Below are 20,700 nucleotides of genomic sequence, written 5' to 3'. Positions count from 1 at the left end.
GGACTGCCCTCTTGTGGCCGAACGAACCAAATGGCGCTTTTTCACTGTGTTGCCAACTTCCAACTTTGCGTTTGATCGACTTTTAACAACGCAAAAAAAAAAAAAAACTCCGTCTGGATTCTGGGCTTTATCTGACTGGACGGGACCACGTGGATCCGAGAATAAAGAGCACTTTGTTTTGCCGTTTTTCACCCATAAATGTCTTTTTTTTGTATTTCTTTTGTAAATAATCAGTGACTTATTAAGGGACCACTGTAGAATAAAGATGGAAAGATGGAAGTTTGTTTGCGTCGACAAATCTATCGTTTTGTTATATTTATCTCCAAAAAATGGCACAATAGCGGCTTTTTAACAACTTCTTAACACATTGTTGCTGTTAGAGAGCGAAAGTGACTAAATACATTTTTTGGGTTATTTCCTGACGATGAACACTCTAAATTCCCCATAATCCTGGAGGTAAACTTTCTATTCATTTTTCCCACAAACAATCAAATATAAGAGTTGAAAATCTAATTTTGACTTTATCGTTTTTGGTTACGTTTTACAAAAGAAATTCTTACTTTGCAAATGACAAAAAAAAAGTTGCCATGACAAAAATGGCCAGATTAATTTAAAAAAAAACGTTGTTTGCATTAAGATGTATTTTTGAGAGTATGAACTTAATTTTGCTTCTAAAATTGCCACAATTATGTTTTTTTTTTTTTAATTTTCCAGTTCATTTCGTGAACTGAATAACAACTATTGTTGATGAACCTAATGATTTTGACATCAGAGTTATCGACACATTCTTGACCTGAAGTGCACATTTCTCAGCCTGGCATTTCAATTATTATTTTTTAAATTTTATTCAATGTTTTATTTTTTCATTTAACCCACTCACATCCGTGGATTTACTGTATGAGACTTTCACACACACACACCAAACTCTACAATATTTTACGTAACTTTCTTTCAAATGTTGATGCATCGTACTGAAGGATTTGTTTTCATCTAATTCAAAGCTTGATTTGATTTTTTTGTTTATCTACAAAAAAACGGCCAATTTTTTTTTTCACGGCACCAGATCTCGATTAATCAAAAACTGAATATTCAAAATCCCCTTTGTCCGTTTTGTGAAGAGTCAACAAAATGAAGCAAGATCTGTTCATTTCAGTTTAAGTGTTATTTTGACCCTTTTTAACACTTATAATATTGACAAAAGTGTAAAACATATTTTTTTCTAATATTTGTCAGTAAACTGCACCAGAAGTTTAAAATTCTCTAAATGTAAGATTTTTTTCCCCTGTTCACTTCTCATAATGTAGATAAAGCATGTTTATGACACCGTCGCCAGAAGAGGGCGCAAACGCACTCACCCACTTGTAAACTGTAGTCCAAGCAGCTCAAATGAGGCTAAAATCACAGCTGCTTAGCTTCCAAATTGAAAGGATCTTGACTTCACGTGATCAGATGAGTTGCAGTCTGGTGTAGATGTACATACTTTAAAAACACAGAGGAGCTTTAAGAGTTTCAATATGCAAAAGTACTCGAACAATTCAAATACAATTCTTTGTGTATGTGTACTGTTCGGAAACAACATTAAAACGCGTATAAAGCCAAAAAAAGCTTAATTTAGCAGAATAAAATGCCTTTTTTTACACGTTTTGTTGTTTTTACGCCACATTTCGAATTCGGGAAACAACGTCAACTTCTTTTCAAATGAACGGTTTATTATTTTGAAAACAAATTGACAAGAGAAGTCAACGTTAGCAGCATTTTGCAACAGGGTGCAAACAAAAAAAAATCAAGTTTAGGACCGTTTTCCTTTGATTTTTCCAGAAGCCGTCGCTCGATGACGGACCCGGTATCAACGTTCAGCTTCAATATTTGTGGAATCAAACTGATATTTCTGTTTAAAATACTGAATAATTCAAGTCCGGCCCCAGATAGAGGCGTGACCTTTAGGACAGCGGCCCTTTGGTGCAGTAAAGCTGGCAGACGGTCCGGCTCAGAGCTGGACCCAAGTTTCTGAAGAAAAAAATAAAAATCAAAAGGAGTCTTAATTAACCGTAATGAAAATATCTAAAGAAATGACCAGACTTGTCGTTGGGCCACAGTAACAGAGTAAACACTGGATGAAAGAGCGATTAACACAGATTTAAATGAGCAAAAAGTGTCGCGATATCACATTTTAGAGAAGAAACATCACAATTGAACAGTTATTGATGACAGCAAATCCTTTTTTAAATGTACTTTTAGATTGTAAATTGATTGGAAATGACTTACTTTTGTTTCTAACGTCGTCAAGCGAGACAAATCTTGTTGTATTTTTGTCTTCCTTTGGTTTAATCATTAGTTAGAACTAACTTATCCATGTTTTAGTCTCATTTTGGACTTCGTTTAGTCCAATTTTAGCCATAATTTAGGTTTAAGACGGTACTTGGAAAGCCAGATATTATTTTAGATTGTACTTATCTAGATTATTATTATTGTTTTAGTTCTTAAATTGTGACCAGAATAATCAATCCATTAAACCAATAATTAATCATTTAGGCATTTTTCCTGGTCCTTTTTATACAAACCACTCAATTTATTATTATTCACCTCAATTTAAGCAGTTTTGATCTGTTTTTGGACTTTTTTCAAAGCGTTTCTCACTTATTTTATTGCCTTTTCCTCCTGGTTTAAGCAAAATCATCAATTCGAAGAGTCAAATGTTTAGTTTGACAATAAATATTGAAGGAAATGCCTAAAAAAAAGGTTTAATCTCCATAGAATAAAACATGTTAAATGTCTTTCCAACCAAGCATAGAAAAACTTGTACATTTCCACAATAGAAGAACAAAAAAGACCAAATAGTTATTTTATTTGCTGAATATTGGACCGACCTTTTTAGTTTCCCGTATCGTATCGTCGACAGCAGCTTCTCGCGCTCTGATTCGCTGGAGCACTTGTCGTACGCCGCGAGCAAACTGTGGACAAACACCGTCACGTTCTGTTGTTGGTTTAAGGTGGGACCTTGCGGGCGTGGCCTCTTTACCTGTGGGGAGTGGGATGGGCCTGGATGATGGCCGCCGCCTTGTCCCCGGACAGGCCACTGATCTGCAGGAGCTGACGGGCAAAAACCTCCCTCACCGTTTGGCACTAAACACCAGGAAATAGACTTAGAAATATATGTACACACAATATAAGTACTTTTCATGTCGCTCAAATAACAAATAATATTGAAGAAAACAGGTCATTTATTAATTATTTATCGCAAGGTTTTCATGATTAATTCAGTAACTTTCTTATTTTTACAGTTTTTAAAGAAGTAAAAAAAAAAAAAAAAACTTAAAAAAAAATATATATAAAATAAAATAATATATATATATATATATATATATATATATATAAATAAAATACAAAAAGGAAAAAACAACGCAATTCTGTAAAATAAACCAAATAAATAAATAAAATTAAAAATATGATGATTATTAATAATAATACGAATATTTTTGACAATCTTAAAATAAACAAAAAAAATCTAAATCAAATAAAAAAAGGACAGAATAAAGGCGATTTCATAAATTCATAATTTGCTAACATTTAAGAACCACAGCTTAATAAAGCATGAACAAAGAGTAATTTCTTGTGTACAAACAAACTGTTCATCATGAATTCAGTTTTAATTCATGCATCAAAAATGCTAATTAGTCGATTAATCGGTCACTTCATTAAAGAATATTTTTATTAGGTTGACTAATGATTTTTTTGACATTAGAGAATTATATAGACCACAAAAGACGGAGACATTTGTCTGGAGTTTAGAGAATAAATCTGTTTTTTTACAATTAAATGTGCCGTTTAGTGGTACTTTTTGATATAAATGGTTGTTTTTTGTCATGAATCCTACAGCTGCCCAATAAAAGTGTAGTTATTATACCTTTTGCAGTTTAAGTTGATAACATTTACTTTTTCTAGTTTTTTTTAAAGAAACTGGTACAAAGATTCTCGTCTCAAACCTTGTTCTTGACGGCTCCGTGGTTGAACTCGGCGAACGAGATCAGCGAACACGACGGAGTCCCGACGGCGTCCTGCTCTTCAGCGAGATCTCCCTCCAGCTCACGAGAGCGCGGCACCAACGTGCACTTCTACCAGAGGAAAGTCCGATCAAACACGCCGTCTGATCCTTCAGGACTGTTACACACACTTTTTTAAAGTTTGGTCTGGGTGCGACTTATACTCCAGAGCGACTTATATGTGATATTTGTTCGTTATTTTCACACTGACAACTACAAGAGGGTGCTTTTGTTTAGAAGTGACAGAGGAAGAAGAATTCAATGGATTTAGTGATTTGGGGTCAAACTGATGCTTTGGTAAACTTGTTAGCATGTTCTTTATGCTATAGTTATCTGAATAACTGTTCATATGTTACGTTAACATACCAGACACTTACCACAGTTCTGTCTGTGCCTCATGTAGCTGAAGGTGTTAGCGTTAGCATACGTACACCTATTCACCATGTTCTCTCATCTGTTATTATTTTAAACTACATTTCAAGATGAAATGTCTGTTCGTGGTCTTGGATTTGATCAAATACATTTCCCCCAAAAAAGCGACTTATACTCCAGTGCGACTTATTTTTTTCTTCTCTATTATGCATTTTTTGGCTGGTGCGACTTATACTCAGGAAAATACGGTATTTAAAAATAAAGAGTTATTATACCAAGAAGCAACGACCACCCTCTGATTGAATTGTTTGTTAAAGCTTATAAATCAGAACTCTCAACAAGAATAATATCAAAATAATACAAATCTATTGATGTTTCAAGCAGCCACTTTACTAATTATGTTGAAAATAGCTCAGAAAGAGAGGGTCATTTTAATTTGACTGATGAAGAATGGGAAATTATATGTATTTCTCAGGGAAAAAACACAAAAATCACATGTTTGGAGGGAATTTTGTTGGAAAAGCATCACATTTCTTCACAACACCGTGTCAAAGTGTCCTTCATTCACAGGGAAATACAGAGTGTTGGAGAAACTGTGGCGACCGGGAGACAAACCACCATCACATGTTCTGGGACGTCCTGTTCACAAATAATGAACTGGAACTGCAGAGCGTTTTTGACATTACCTCTCCACTTCAGAACTATGAATCTGGGCCTCAAAACTCCTGCCATGGACACAATAAACGGATACATTTGGAGTGCGCTTTCGGCGGCAGGAAAAAAGACCAAATTGGACACTTTTTTAGATTTTTAACGTATTTTTCCTTTTGAGTTGTACTTGACGTGTTCTCTCTGGCTGTTTTGTTCTATGCGTGTTTTTTTTCTGTTTCGTTGTATATCAAATTGAATAAATAAATAAATATACTACAATATATACCGTAAGTCCTTTATTCCTCCTGTGTTTACATCCCAGAATCATTGCTCACCTCATAAAGCTTGCGCAGGTGTCTCGTCATGACCGTCAGATAAGCAGCCGATTCTCTCACGTCCTGGACTCTCTTCACGAAGAAACCGTCCACAACCTGTGAAAACCACATGGTTACAGACTCTCCTGCGCCCTCTAGTGTTTACTCCAGGTTTGTATTTTTTTTTAATACAAAATGAATCATTGTTACATCGGTTTTAAACGTGTAAATGACTTTCAAAAGCTTCTCTGCGGCTGCATCCGGATCGGTCACATAAGCCTACAAAAGCTTCTGTCCGTCTCACTGAGCCGGATGTTTGTCGTGGTAAAACCGTGACGAAGACCGACCGCATCTTTATTTATCTTTTTATTAGATCAGTAAACACACAGACGGTCACATCCTGAACCGTTTGCGTTGCAGAAACGCAAGAACACCGCAAGAACACCGCAAGAACACTGCACACCGCAAGAACACTGCACACCGCAAGAACACTGCACACCGCAAGAACACCGCAAGAACAACGCAAGAACAACGCAAGAACAACGCAAGAACACTGCACACCGCAAGAACACCGCAAGAACACCGCAAGAACACCGTAAGAACAACGCAAGAACAACGCAAGAACAACGCAAGAACACTGCACACCGCAAGAACACCGCAAGAACACCGTAAGAACACCATAAGAACACCGCAAGAACAACGCAAGAACACTGCACACCGCAAGAACACCGCAAGAACACCGTAAGAACACCGTAAGAACACCGCAAGAACACCGCAAGAACACCGCAAGAACACCGCAAGAACAACGCAAGAACAACGCAAGAACAACGCAAGAACACCGCAAGAACAACGCAAGAACACCGTAAGAACACCGTAAGAACACCGTAAGAACACCGCAAGAACACCGCAAGAACACCGCAAGAACAACGCAAGAACAACGCAAGAACACCACTGATTCTGCACCAAGAGTTTGTAACACATTAAAACATCTTTAGGGCCTTTGCCGCTTTGTTTCTACATCACGTTACATCCTGAACCGTTTGCGTTGCAGAAACGCAAGAACACCGCAAGAACACCGCAAGAACACCGCAAGAACACCGCAAGAACAACGCAAGAACACTGCACACCGCAAGAACACCGCAAGAACACTGCACACCGCAAGAACACCGCAAGAACACTGCACACCGCGAGAACACCGCGAGAACACCGCGAGAACACCGCGAGAACACCGCGAGAACACCGCGAGAACACCGCGAGAACACCGCGAGAACACAGCAAGAACACCGCAAGAACACAGCAAGAACACAGCAAGAACACAGCAAGAACACAGCAAGAACACAGCAAGAACACCGCAAGAACACCGCAAGAACACCGCAAGAACACAGCAAGAACACCGCAAGAACACCGCAAGAACACCGCAAGAACACCGCAAGAACACAGCAAGAACACCGCAAGAACACCGCAAGAACACCGCAAGAACACAGCAAGAACACAGCAAGAACACAGCAAGAACACAGCAAGAACACAGCAAGAACACAGCAAGAACACAGCAAGAACACCGCAAGAACACCGCAAGAACACCGCAAGAACACAGCAAGAACGCAAGAACACCGCAAGAACACCGCAAGAACACAGCAAGAACACCGCAAGAACACAGCAAGAACACCGCAAGAACACAGCAAGAACACCGCAAGAACACCGCAAGAACACCGCAAGAACACCGCAAGAACACAGCAAGAACACCGCAAGAACACCGCAAGAACACCGCAAGAACACAGCAAGAACACCGCAAGAACACAGCAAGAACACCACTGATTCTGCACCAAGAGAAAATGTGCATTCAAATGTGCTCCGTATCTGCCTTTAGCCCTTTCAGTCGATTAATCGGTCCATGGTGACTCGGTCGATCTACATTTGTATCAGTCGACTTATTATTTAGCTTTAGATTTTAAGGAGCCAACAAAAGCAGCTCCTCCTCTTCGCACCTCCTCGGCCCCTGGAGTCGAGCTCTTTAAGGTCAGGGAGAAGGAAAGGAAAAGGGAGATGATCGTCCCTCACCTGTGTGTTGACGATGGCCTGCTGCAGAGTGGACTCGGGTAAACTCAGGTGCGACGCTGCAGTTCCGCACTCCTCCACCAGGTAAACGGGCCGACGCAGACCGCAGCGCTTCAGGCGGAACTGAACACAACACCACACAATCCACAAAAGAACTAAACCCACGATCATAATTACAGTTATTTGGGTGAGAATTGAACTCTATTTGTGAGCTGTAGAAAGAAGACTCATTAGCTCCGAAACAAGCGCAATCAGCATTTTTACTAGAGCTGGGTTGAAAAAAATCAAATCGATTGGCATATTAATGACCGATTATCGATTTGTACGTCCAAAGATCGTTTTTTTTTTTTTTTATTAAAATTCTTTTCTACATTTCCCTCAGTGAACTTCAATCTACCTTCAAGAAAGATAATTCAGGACTCCTGGATTATCTTTCTTGAAGGTAGATTGACCCTTAACCTTTTCATCAGTCTTCCATCAGTAACTAGCAATACTTGTAAGATTTGCTGTTTAATATTGATATAATACTAGTTTTAATATGTTGCTTCTCTACACAGTCATGAAGTGAAGGAAACGGTTCAAATACATTTTTCATTTTTAATAACATTAACCCCCGGATCGAATCGAAATCGGATCGAATCGGATCTGAGAAATCGGAAAAAATTGATTTTGGAACGTAAAAATCGGAATTGAATCGATTCTTGAAATTTGAATCGAAACCCAGCTCTAATTTTTACGTCGTTTTTACCCAACTTTAATAAGCGATTGAAGCAGTGATCGATTGACTCAAAAGTCGGCATCGATGTGGTTGCGTAGGCGTTACATTTGCACGCCGTTCAGCAGCGCCCTCTACCTTCTGCTCTCTGAAGCGCCCGTCGATGATGCTCCCGCACAAGTCGTCGATCCTTTTTCTCTCCACGATGTAGTCCAGGACCAGCTCCCGGCCACAAGGGGCCCTCAGCTGACCTGCGGCGGGGCCAAAGCAAACGGCGCCCGTGAATACAGACCCGGAGCAGATGAGGAGACACAAAATGCACGGATGTGGCGCTGAGAACCTGGCACCGGGTCCAGCTTCTCCCGGGCGACCCACAGGAAGTCGCCCACGTTTAGTTTTCGGACGTCGAAGTTGATTCCGTTTCGCTGCAGCTCCTTCACCAGCTCCTGTTTGCAGTGATGGTTCCCCCCGCTGCACCACAACAGAGACACACAGTTCTGTACTTGATTTGTCTCACGAAGATGACTCTAGAGCGCCCCCTACAGGCCGGACGACTCAATGAGCTAAAACGCTTGAACACTTGAACTTAAAATTATAAAAATGTCATCACAGAATAGCTCATTTTTTAGGTTTATAATTCCACTTCCTGTTTGTAATTGATGACATCACACTAGGAAATTACCCAGCAAACACTGGGCCAAAACTCATCTAATGTCACCATTTATTTAATTTACAAATAAAAATATATGAGCGACTTTTTTTTGTTGAATTCATGTTTTGAGAGTCAAAAAGTCGTTTCTTTTGTATAAATTCTACATAAACTGGAACGAGTGTGATGTCACTTCCTGTCATTTTGTCAAAATTAGAAAATAGTTCAAACCTGTCATAGGCCCTTTAAGCCATGTAGTTTTATTTATATTTATATATTTTTCAAATTTATAACACACACAGAACCGTATAATTTAAACCATTTGCACTCTAACTAAACTGTAAACTGTGTGTACATATATTCAGTCAAAGTATTAGTACAAGTTTATTCCATCTTAATTAATAACCTAATTTTTTACTCATGATTTTACCAATTTTTTTACTTATGATTTTACTACCCTTCTACTCATGATTTTTTTTAAACTTTTTTTTTAATGTTTTGCTATTGTATATATTTGTTGTTTGTATATTGTTAGTTTTTTTAACAAAAAACTTATGATTTTACCAACCTTTTACTCATAATATTTTACTCGTCATGATTTTTTTAAATATTTTGCTATAATATATATTTGTTATTTCATGTTGCACCTTTAGTTTTTACCCAATTTTTGTAAAAAAAAAAATGTACTCATGATTTTACCAATTTTTTTTACTCATGATTGTATCAATTTTTTTAACTCATGATTTTATCAATTTTTCACTCATGATTTTTTACTAGCAATATTTTTTAAACATTTCGCTATTACATATATTTGTCGTTTCGTGTTGCACCTTTTCACTGCAGAAAGTTCCTAGTTTGCGAGTCTCGTTTTTAGTCACCGATACTGACGATAAACATACTTTAGTGAAGCGGTTACTCCCCCACGTACCCGGTGGTCTCGATGAAGTCCACGCACAGAAGGATCTCGTAGGACCCCGGGGGCAGACACTGGGGCGGGGCTTTGGTCTGAAGCTGCGGGACTCTCGACTCTGGGACGGCGCCGGGTTTCTCTGCCACGCTGGACGTAACAGAGACGTAACAGAGACGTTTAACACGTCACAGACACGTTCTGCCTTCTCATTTACACTATTTAACCAGATTCAGGCATGTTTGAGCCGTCTTTATTGCACCGATCCTCGATGAAACCCTCACAACTCTGTATTTAATCAGTTCTCTTTTTCATTTACCGTATTTTCCGGACTATAAGTCGCACCAGCCAAAAAATGAAGTATGTATGAAAGTATGAAATGCGGTTGCAAGTGTGAAAATAACAAATAATATCACATATAAGTCGCTCCGGAGTATAAGTATATGAGTATAAATATAAGTATAAGTCGCACCCCGGCCAAAACTATGAAAAAAGGTGCAACTTATAGTCTGGAAAATATGGTATATCATTGCACTCCAATATTGGCGCCGTTTTAGCCCAATATTGCGATTTAAAACGAGCAAAACGCACAACCATAAATAATCTGTCATAGTTAGGGATTTTTGATTAATCGATAATCGGCATTGTTCAAGTCACAATATAATAGTAAGAACCAAAAAATAATAATTGTGGCAATTTTAGAAGCAAAATTAAGTATTTTTTGTTCAATATGCAGCCCAAAAATAGACTTAAATGTGAATATGTTTATTTTATCCGTCTGTTTTTTGTCAAATTTAATCTGATTTTGTTTTTTTAGAGTTAAATTTGGTAAAACCGTTGACAAACTTGACAAACTATATCCGTCAGACCACGAGAATGAAAGAAAATGAAAGATTTTACTGTCGTTTTGGTCTCAACGATCGTGAATAATCGTTAAATCGTGATGTTTTTTCTCACTAACACTAACTTTATATCGCGACACGCCTCGTCATGGATCATAGCTTCACATGTGAACACTTCGCAAACAAAAGCACAATACTATGCTTTTCTTCAAGTGCGAGATAAATGCAATAATCAGTCAAAAAAACAACATATCGGAGACTAAACCAGGACAAAACGGACAACATTAGCAGTAATTCTTTCTGACTTTCTGGAAACAATCAGTGTTTTAACTCACATCGGCGCGCGTCCGGTCGCCTCTTCATCGCTCTCCGTCAGGTCCAGCACCACCTCCTCCTCCTCCTCCTCGTCCACCCCCCGCTCTCCTCCACGTTTTATCTCAGCTCCCGCGTCGTCGCCCCCGGCTGAGTCCAGACGCCGGGCCAAAGCCGCTCCCTCGTCCGTCAAAGAGTATCTGAAGAGGAAAATATCCCCATAAAAAGCTCAAAACACAATCGTTTACCGTATTTTCCGCACTATAAGGCGCACTTAAAAGCGTTTCATTTTCTCAAAAAACAACAGTGCGCCTTATAATCCAGTGCGCTTTATATATGGATTAATTCTGGGTGTGCCTACTGATCTCGATTTTGTGTGGTACACGTTTGGTTTCATTTAATGCGCCGTATATTTTAAAAATGATCGAATATAGACCATTCATTGACAGTGTGCCTTATAGTGCGGAAAATACGGTACTTTAGGACTGAGACAAGTCAACTCGATTAATCGCAACTATTTTAAATAATTATCAACCAGTTTAGGCATGGAATAATCATTTTCTGAAGTATACAGACTCTGAAACGTGTTACGAGCGACGAAAAGGGGATTTATGACTCATTTACGACGGGTAAAAAGAGAATGCGACACCGTAGACGAAACAAAACTGACAGATGTATCAAATGTACGTCAAATATTGTGTGTGTTCAGAGGATATTTCAAAAAAGCATCAGAAAATGTGTCCGTAAATGTCTTGGAGCACGTCACGGATCGAGAAAAACGCCACAGATCGAGGAGATTCAGAACGGAGTGTTTTTGACGCTCGGAGGAGAGAGGACTTTCTAACCAGGATTCATCAAACTAGCGTGAACGAAGCTAAATGCTACTCCAGGTGTGTTTTTGACGCTCGGAGGGGAGAGGGACTCATGAAACTAGCGTGAACAAAGCTAAATGCTACTCCGGGAGTGTTTTTGACGCTCGGAGGGGAGAGGACTTTCTAACCAGGATTCATCAAACTAGCGTGAACGAAGCTAAATGCTACTCCGGGTGTGTTTTTGACGCTCGGAGGGGAGAGGGACTCATAAAACTAGCACGAATGAAGCTAAATGCTACTCCGGGTGTGTTTTTGACGAGGGAACGATGTCAGAACGTGGTTAAAAGCTCAAAAAGGTCAATAATTTATGTCCTTTGAAGCTCATGGTGTGGGTGAACAGCGTTGTACCTTGCAGGGTTGTGAGTCTTGATGACTAAATTCTTCTGGATCAAAGTGCTGACCGAGGACCAGGCCGTGTATTTACTGCCCAAATCCGGCTACGGTTAAAACACAGAAATGACAGAGAGTTCATTTAAGCAGCCGTCTGGTTCACGAGGAGCAATCTGCGGGTTCTTACCGCGGTGAAGGATTTGTCACACAGCGGCTGAGCTTCCGTCTGCAGCTCCAGCTTGAACATGTAACCTTTGCCGCTCTCCACCTGACGAAACGACGGGGGGAAAAAGAGACTATGACGACGTAGACGAAACAAAACTGCCGTAATTGTGTGTAAAATGTTGCGTGTGTTGATCTTGAAGGCGGCGTTCAGAGGATATTTTAACAAAGCATCAGAAATGTGTCCGTGAATGTCTTGGGTGAACACAAAAGGGACCGGAAATGTAAACAAAGTGGACCGGAAATGGCCCTTTATCAATTGTTTGGGAGATTTTGAGGTATTTTGTAATCATTTTAATAATAAACTACTTCTTCTTACATTACCGCCACCTACTGTAGTTGTGCGTCTTCAAAGTATGTGTTTTACGCTATATTGTAAAAAATGAAAATTAAATAAATAGATAAAAGGAGAGCGAAAGAGGGGAAAAAATTTGAAAAAAAATACCTTTAAAAAATAAATCTTTAATAATAATATACCCAATGTTCTACCATATATATTGTAAAACAAAAGAAAAGAAAGAGAGAAATGGAAACAAATTATATGAATAAAAAACATTTAAAAAATGTTTTTAATAAACAATATACTCGATATTCTACCGCATATACCGTAAAAAAAAAAAAAAATACGAAAAAGAGGGAAAGAGAAAAAAGGGAAATAGATTTTTTTTTTAAAAAATAAACGGAATACTACTCTGTATTCTATACCGTAAAAGATAATTAAAAAGAAAAGAAAAAAGAAAGGAAAAGAGAAGGAAAAAAAAAAAAACATTTTAAAAAAACGAAATAAACAATATACTCGATAATATACTCGATATTCTACTGTATATACCGAGAAAAAAAAAGAAAAAAAAAAAATATATATATATATATATATATATATTAATAAACAATATACTCGATATTCTATTTTTGCAGATCTCCAAAACAACTATTGTGATATCGTCCATGTCACGATACATCTCACACCATTATACAAGCAGCGCGTTCACATTTCTGACCTGACAGTGTCGATACAGAGCCAGAAGAACGGCGTAACCTCCTGATCGTTTCTGCGGAACGTAATCTCTCTTTTTCCTCCCTCCTCCTCCTCCTCCTCCTCCTCTTCCTCCGCTTTTCTGTGAACAACATGTTTTCCTCAGTTATTACGCAGTCAGAATCAGGAATATGTCTTTGTCGTTGATATGTCCATGTTTTTCTTGTTCCGTTGTGTATAAAAAAATCCGTCCACAGTAAACGTTACCTTCTTGGTCGGCGCCAGGTTGTCTTTGTCAAATCGAACAGCAGGTGGAGCCGTTTCTGGCAAAATGTGAATGGAAGCGTTCTGACCTGCAAAGTGTTATAAGAGCTCATTTAGCTGCAAGTTTCACATTTAACCCACACATATCTGAAGTGACGCCTTCAAGGAATCACAAAACTGCAATATTAGTGTATGGATTAGCCAATAGTTTTATCATTAATAATTAAAAGGCAAGTTTAGAGCAATATTTTAACTGCAACATGTCGTTTCAAAGGTAGGGAAAGTTAGATTATTGAGCGTGTCGTCTATGTTACCAAGAAACAACGGAAAACTGTAAAAATGCAGCAAAAAATGAACAGAAACTTGCTGTAATTGTTGAAATGTTTTAAACTTTTCATTTTTTTGTGTGGTATAAACAGCCACGACACTGACACAATTCGCTCAGTCATTAGCGCTTCTGTGCGTCGTACCGTGCTGCTCGTGATGCTTCCGAAGCCGGTCGTCCAGGAGTTTGCAGATGCCGTCGCCGAAGTTCTGGAGGATCTTCGCCTCCTTGGCGTTCCTCAGCGGCAGCGGATACTTGCTCAGGGAGTTGATGGCCTGGGGAACGGCAAGAGAGCAGAAAGACATACAGCGGTTTTCGGTTCTGTGCGTAAAAGTGAAAAAGGTGGACTGTCAGGACGTGTTTGTAGAAGATTAAACTACTGGTGCAACAAGATTAAAGAGGACATTTATTATCTATGTTGTGATTTTTATTCAATTGCGATGTATTTTGCTCACATGTTTAGACCGTGGGGGAGTATTTCAGACCACCATAGTTCTGTATGATTTAGTAAACGCTGCGGTGAATGTGGTGATTTTATGAACACGTCAATACCAAACGGTAAAAAGTATCTTAAAGAGATATCGCTCACTAAATATAAATCATGATTATTAAGTAAGTTCTTCTGTTAAATGTGATATTCCTTTGTGACCTTGTCACATTTTGGTAGTAGGTAAACGCACCATCTGGTAGTAGGTAAACGCAACTTCTGGTAGTAGGTAAACGCAACTTCTGGTAGTAGGTAAACGCAACTTCTGGTAGTAGGTAAACGCAACTTCTGGAAGTAGGTAAACGCAACTTCTGGTAGGTAAACGCACCCTCTGGTAGGTTACTTCTGGTAGGTAAACGCACCTTCTGGTAGTAGGTAAACGCACCTTCTGGTAGTAGGTAAACGCACCTTCTGGTAGTAGGTAAACGCACCTTCTGGTAGTAGGTAAACGCAACTTCTGGTAGTAGGTAAACGCAACTTCTGGTAGTAGGTAAACGCAACTTCTGGTAGTAGGTAAACGCAACTTCTGGTAGTAGGTAAACGCACCTTCTGGTAGTAGGTAAACGCACCTTCTGGTAGTAGGTAAACGCAACTTCTGGTAGTAGGTAAACGCAACTTCTGGTAGTAGGTAAACGCAACTTCTGGTAGTAGGTAAACGCAACTTCTGGTAGTAGGTAAACGCAACTTCTGGTAGTAGGTAAACGCAACTTCTGGTAGTAGGTAAACGCAACTTCTGGTAGTAGGTAAACGCAACTTCTGGTAGTAGGTAAACGCAACTTCTGGTAGTAGGTAAACGCAACTTCTGGAAGTAGGTAAACGCACCCTCTGGTAGGTTACTTCTGGTAGGTAAACGCACCTTCTGGTAGTAGGTAAACGCACCTTCTGGTAGTAGGTAAACGCACCTTCTGGTAGTAGGTAAACGCACCTTCTGGTAGTAGGTAAACGCACCTTCTGGTAGTAGGTAAACGCACCTTCTGGTGGTAGGTAAACGCACCTTCTGGTGGTAGGTAAACGCACCTTCTGGTAGTAGGTAAACGCACCTTCTGGTAGTAGGTAAACGCACCTTCTGGTAGGTTACTTCTGGTAGGTAAACGCACCTTCTGGTAGGTTACTTCTGGTAGGTAAACGCACCTTCTGGTAGTAGGTAAACGCACCTTCTGGTAGGTTACTTCTGGTAGGTAAACGCACCCTCTGGTAGGTTACTTCTGGTATGTAAACGCACCTTCTGGTAGGTTACTTCTGGTAGGTAAACGCACCCTCTGGTAGGTTACTTCTGGCAGGTAAACACACCTTCTGGTAGGTAAACGCACCTTCTGGTAGGTTACTTCTGATAGGTAAACGCACCCTCTGGTAGGTTACTTCTGGTAGGTTACTTCTGGCAGGTAAACGCACCTTCTGGTAGGTAAAGGCACCTTCTGGTAGGTTACTTCTGGCAGGTAAACGCACCTTCTGGTAGTAGATAAACGCACCTTCTGGTAGGTAAACGCACCTTCTAGTAGTAGGTAAACGCACCTTCTGGTAGGTTACTTCTGGTAGGTAAACGCACCTTCTGGTAGGTAAACGCACCTTCTGGTAGTAGGTAAACGCACCTTCTGGTAGGTTACTTCTGGTAGGTAAACGCACCTTCTGGTAGGTAAACGCACCTTCTGGTAGTAGGTAAACGCACCTTCTGGTAGGTTACTTCTGGTAGGTAAACGCACCTTCTGGTAGGTAAACGCACCTTCTGGTAGTAGGTAAACGCACCTTCTGGTAGGTTACTTCTGGTAGGTAAACGCACCTTCTGGTAGGTGTAGTGGATCTTGAGGCCCTTCTCTCTGGCCTCGTCCCGCAGCTCCGTGAGCCACCGCAGGAACAGTGGGTTCGGGCAGGACGGCACGGCTCTCTTCCGCCCCAAACGGACCGGCTCCGGCGCGGGCATCACTCCGCGTCTGAGGAACGGGCACTTTTAGAGCTTTTACAACAATCCACAGTGAACAACACAACTTAAATGTGCCACAACAAAAGGCCATTTAGCTACATGGGGTTATAGACATGTAGCCGGTTAGCATCCTGCTGTTCACTGGTGTTATTTTGGCAGAATAAAATAAAAACATGAGCACAAATAAGGACACAAGCTGAAATAATGTGAGTTTAAGTGAACAGGAGGGACGTAAAGAATAGTTTTGTGTGAAAACAACAACAGAACTCACCGTTTAACGAAACTGCGGCAGAAAGTGAAGGCGCCGCGTTTTCAAACACTGTTGTTGACATCAGACACGTGACCAGAACAAGACTGCGACCCGGAAGCTAAACAGAGTGTCACCAAGCAACGGACGTTTATTTTTACATGTTTTACGTTGTGATACTGTGTTGTTATTTTATCAAGAGTAGTAGTAGTAGTAGTATTAAGCATTACTGTTATTCTTACGTATTACTATTTTATTTTACTTATCATTATTTTATTATTAGTTTAATTTATTAGTTTATTTTTTTATTTTTTTCTATACATTTGTCAATTCCGATATTCAATAATTAATTATGCAGGGTATTTCTAATGATAAACATAATACATTTGTGTTAAATGTTGATTCACTTTTTGGATTTTTTTTTTTTTTACATTGACAGGTCAAGATCTGCTTTTCCTGAACTTTTTCCTCAAGTGTTTATGAGGCAATTTTGTCTTTTTTTCTTAAACCATGTTTAAACTGACATGATGTGTCTCAGTGAGTTATACAGATCTGCAGGTTGCGTTGGCCCATCGATCTTCTCGACATTGCAATTTCAACAAGGCTTCAATTAATGCTTATTTTAGTAGTCTACCAGTCAGCGATTATTTCTATTGTACATTCCAATATTGTAAATACAGTTTTAACTAGATAAAGGTAACATATAGTGACAGAAGACTTCTAAGTAACGCATAATAACTCCTGAATAATGTATATTATTGATGCAAACAGGAATAGTTTGTTCTTTGATGAAATTTTGACTTAATAACGTTGCCGTCTTTGTCGTAAAACATCTTTTGACACGCGTTTTCAGAGTTTGTAGCCCCGATAATGACGTTATTAAAATAGTCAACGATTCTTGTAATAGTCGACTGGTCACGATTATGCCGATTAAAACCGTATGTCAATTCAAAACCGCTTTGGCCAAACACTTTTCCATTATGTGCATTTTCATTTGCAGAGTTGACTATTTGCAACAGTTAGTTTGTGGATTCCTGGCTGGATTCCTGGCCGGCCCGGGTCTCTGTCGGGTCTTGTCTGGGTTTGTTGTCGGAGGAATCCTGGCGTTCGCCTGAGGCCGCGGATCTCAAAGGCGTGACACCCTCAGACAGCGCCGGGATAACGGTCTCCACTCCCAACAACAGGCGGGATTAGAGGGACGAGGAGGAGGAGGAGGACACGGAGCAGGCCCACAAGACGGAACGTTTCTCCTCCACCGGTTCATTTTTGACTCATTTCTACATTTTTACACAACACTTTTCTCAATATGAACTTATCTTTTACAACCTCCAAAAGCACTTTATAATAACCACTTTTATAGCCTTATTTAAGTGTGAACAAAGACTTAAATCATAATGAACGTGTTTATTAAGAATGATTCAGGCTTAGTTACTACTTAACAAATACTTTAAACATTCAATAAAGTAGTTACTGAGCTTAAATCATTCCGTTTATTGTGAATTAAGTCTTTCTTTGTGCTTTATTAAAGTCAATAAACGTGAAGTTATTATAAAGTGGTGCAGACTGTCTTATATATTAAGCTGTATTTTTATCTACTCTGAATAAATGATCAATACTGATGCGATTCATGTATTTACATAACACATAGTAATATTTTCTTCACCCAAAATGAACGACTAAACAAATATGTTATGTCTCAATTTTCCATGTCATTATTTCATGTTGATCCAAGGCAAATATTCAGTTTTTCAAGACTATCTTTTTGAAATATATAGATCACATTTGTTTATTATGAGTTAAATGTAAACAGGTGACATAAAGCTATATATTTATTCGAGGTAAACATTTTGTGCACTCAAAAAAACTAAATTTTGACCCTAAAAATGATAATTTATCAACTTTTTTTCCCACTGAATTATGTTGGCAACTAATTTAGGTTAATTTAACATACAATCTTTAAATTAAAAAAGGTGACATAATATGGTCAAAATAGTGTATACCGTATTTTCCGGAGTATAAGTCGCACCAGCCAAAAAATGAGAAGAAAAAAACATCTATAAGTTGCACTGGAGTATGAAATGCGGTTGCAAGTGTGAAAATAACAAATAATATCACATATAAGTGGCTCCGGAGTATATAAGTATAAGTCGCACCCCGGCCAAAACTATGAAAAAAAACGTATAGTCCGGAAAATACGGTATATAAAAACAAACAAAAATAATACAAAATATAGACATTGAAACGTTTTAGTGTAATATATTACTCCCTTTAATATTCAATAGAAAACTCTGTACACGTCCCACATAACAGAAACAATAAGAACGAGATTAATAGGCCTCTCGCCAGCTTGTGGCGCTCGGGCCTAAAAAATATCCAAAAGTACACCATTGTTATATAATACTTAATACAAATATCAAGTACAAATCCCCCGTTCCTTTTCATAAACACAGCATTTTTTTTACAGTTGTAGACTCGGGTACATACAGCCAGTGCATGTATTTATATGTACAACAGCAGCAGCAGGAAAAAGTACTATTACGCACCGCCGTTAGCTCAAAAAGGCACCTTAAGATAAATACGTTAAAATGTACATGTTCGTTGGTTCTTTGTAACGGCAATTCAAGTAGTTTTGTCGATGGTTTCGTGATGCGCAGATGACAATTTTACAGCGACAAATGGAGCTCAAAAAAATTATTCGCACGGTGAATTCAGAAGGTTTAGATTTCAGATAATTTTACTGAATGGACGATTTATTATAAGATTGTTTCGGTATTTTTTCACTTCTTCAAGCTAAATGGTTTTGAGACGAGTTAAATCACATTTGTCGCGCAAAAAAATCCTTCAAAATTTAGAAAAAACAAACAAAAAAACTCTCCAATCAAAATGTATATTCTGATATTCGAATAATTTTCTTTTTGTTATTTTAGTTATTGATTTGTGTCGAGTTGGACAGTGTTTAGTTCAAGAACCACTGCATTTGACCCCCGTATAGACAAATACAAATGTACTTTTCCGCAGAGCGATATTGACAAAAATGTACAAAAATAATATCTCGCTAAAGATATTCAGACTATATTTCAACAAGGCGTCAGGAATGTGTTAGAATGTGTCTGTAAATGTCTCTTTTGAGATTCAAGTGTCACACAAACCCGAACGAATCATAAAATTAAGCATAAAAAGGGCAGGAATATCACTTTGTTTGGGAGATTATACTTAATGTTTCTGCTTATTTTTTTGTTGATTTTAATAGTTTTATTAATAATCGATAGGGACCCTTTAAATGTCTGTAAACAAATACATTGGAAATTTTGTAATGGAAGCGACTGGAGGCAAAGAAGAAGAACGCGATAATGTTAAATGCAAGAAAAACTGGGATTAATTATCGGAATATCACAAAATATGAAAAATCTAGATGGTTTTGTCAAATGAAAACCATGTGAGTGTTTTCAGAGTCCGCTTTAAACACATTTACATTGTGTTTTACGTTTTAGTTTATTTAATATGAGATTATGCTGACGACATAATCAGGATTTATCGCTTTTGTAGCTCCACAACTTCTCAAATTGTTGTGTTTTTTCTGTAATTTGTGACATTTTTGCCTTGGGAATTCTATATTGTTGCATTGTTTTGTGTTATAAAGACTCCTGTCGTCTCCTGTCGCCTTGACGACAAAGCATATTAAAGTGCATGTGACCGCTTAAAACGACACTTTTCACTCAAACATAGCGATGACGTTAAGATTGGATTCAAAACTGCACTTTTTGCGCAATTTCTCTCTTGTTTACGACGTCACTTCCTGGTTGTGTGCCGCGAGGAATTCCACCACTGTTCCCTAGCAACGAGACCGTAAAAAAGGGCCAAACTCCACGCAAGTTACCCGATATTTATGACTGGACAAACAATGACGCCTGATAGCGCCTTCGTTTTGTATGATAATAATAATGACGGTTTAAACTGTGATGAAATTGCGCGCGGATTGTCTCGAGGGAACTTCGCTCGTTGATGACATCACGGGGGGGATTCTGTTCGAGAACTCGGCGGCTTTTGCTCTTCGGAGTTGTATTCTCAAATTGCGACTTGACAAATGCAAAACTACGATGAACTTTTACAACGGGAACGATCCCACCGAAGCGAGGGATAAACAACAAAAACGTGAGGATCCGTCACGTGCCCTTTAAAGCGTCCGTACACATCCCCCGCCTCCC

General features: G+C 38.9%; 1 protein-coding gene across 1 annotated transcript; it reads right to left on the bottom strand.

Annotated features, from left to right (window-relative positions):
• Positions 1–1,734: 1,734 nt before the first annotated feature.
• On the bottom strand, positions 1,735–16,588 carry mus81 (MUS81 structure-specific endonuclease subunit). The gene is made up of 17 exons (XM_072459353.1): positions 16,520–16,588; positions 16,108–16,258; positions 13,989–14,118; positions 13,522–13,607; positions 13,280–13,396; positions 12,247–12,327; positions 12,078–12,166; positions 10,881–11,057; positions 9,725–9,853; positions 8,488–8,618; positions 8,286–8,398; positions 7,436–7,555; positions 5,399–5,494; positions 3,984–4,112; positions 3,020–3,123; positions 2,868–2,951; positions 1,735–2,007 (listed from the first exon to the last, which is right to left on the bottom strand). The coding sequence occupies exons 2-17, from the start codon at positions 16,246–16,248 to the stop codon at positions 1,941–1,943; spliced, it is 1,794 nt and encodes a 597-aa protein (XP_072315454.1). The 5' UTR covers positions 16,249–16,258; positions 16,520–16,588; the 3' UTR covers positions 1,735–1,940.
• Between the last annotated feature and the right edge of the window lie 4,112 nt (positions 16,589–20,700).

The sequence above is a fragment of the Eucyclogobius newberryi genome, unplaced genomic scaffold (assembly GCF_026437365.1).
Source record: "Eucyclogobius newberryi isolate DKJ021-1_F unplaced genomic scaffold, fEucNew1.0.hap1 SCAF_22, whole genome shotgun sequence".
Classification (NCBI taxonomy): domain Eukaryota; kingdom Metazoa; phylum Chordata; class Actinopteri; order Gobiiformes; family Gobiidae; genus Eucyclogobius; species Eucyclogobius newberryi.
The sequence above is the reverse complement of the archived record's forward strand: the minus strand, read 5'-3'. Positions and strand labels throughout refer to the sequence as shown.

What these genes read in the sequence shown, in the direction of transcription:
- mus81 (XM_072459353.1), bottom strand. Translation starts at nt 16,248, where the DNA reads ATGCCCGCGCCGGAGCCGGTCCGTTTGGGGCGGAAGAGAGCCGTGCCG. An exon ending in TCCACTACACCTACCAGAAG is followed by an intron (nt 14,119 to 16,107) that starts GTGCGTTTACCT and finishes GCCGTTCCCCAG; the next exon opens with GCCATCAACTCCCTGAGCAA. An exon ending in GAAGCATCACGAGCAGCACG is followed by an intron (nt 13,608 to 13,988) that starts GTACGACGCACA and finishes AACACTTTGCAG; the next exon opens with GTCAGAACGCTTCCATTCAC.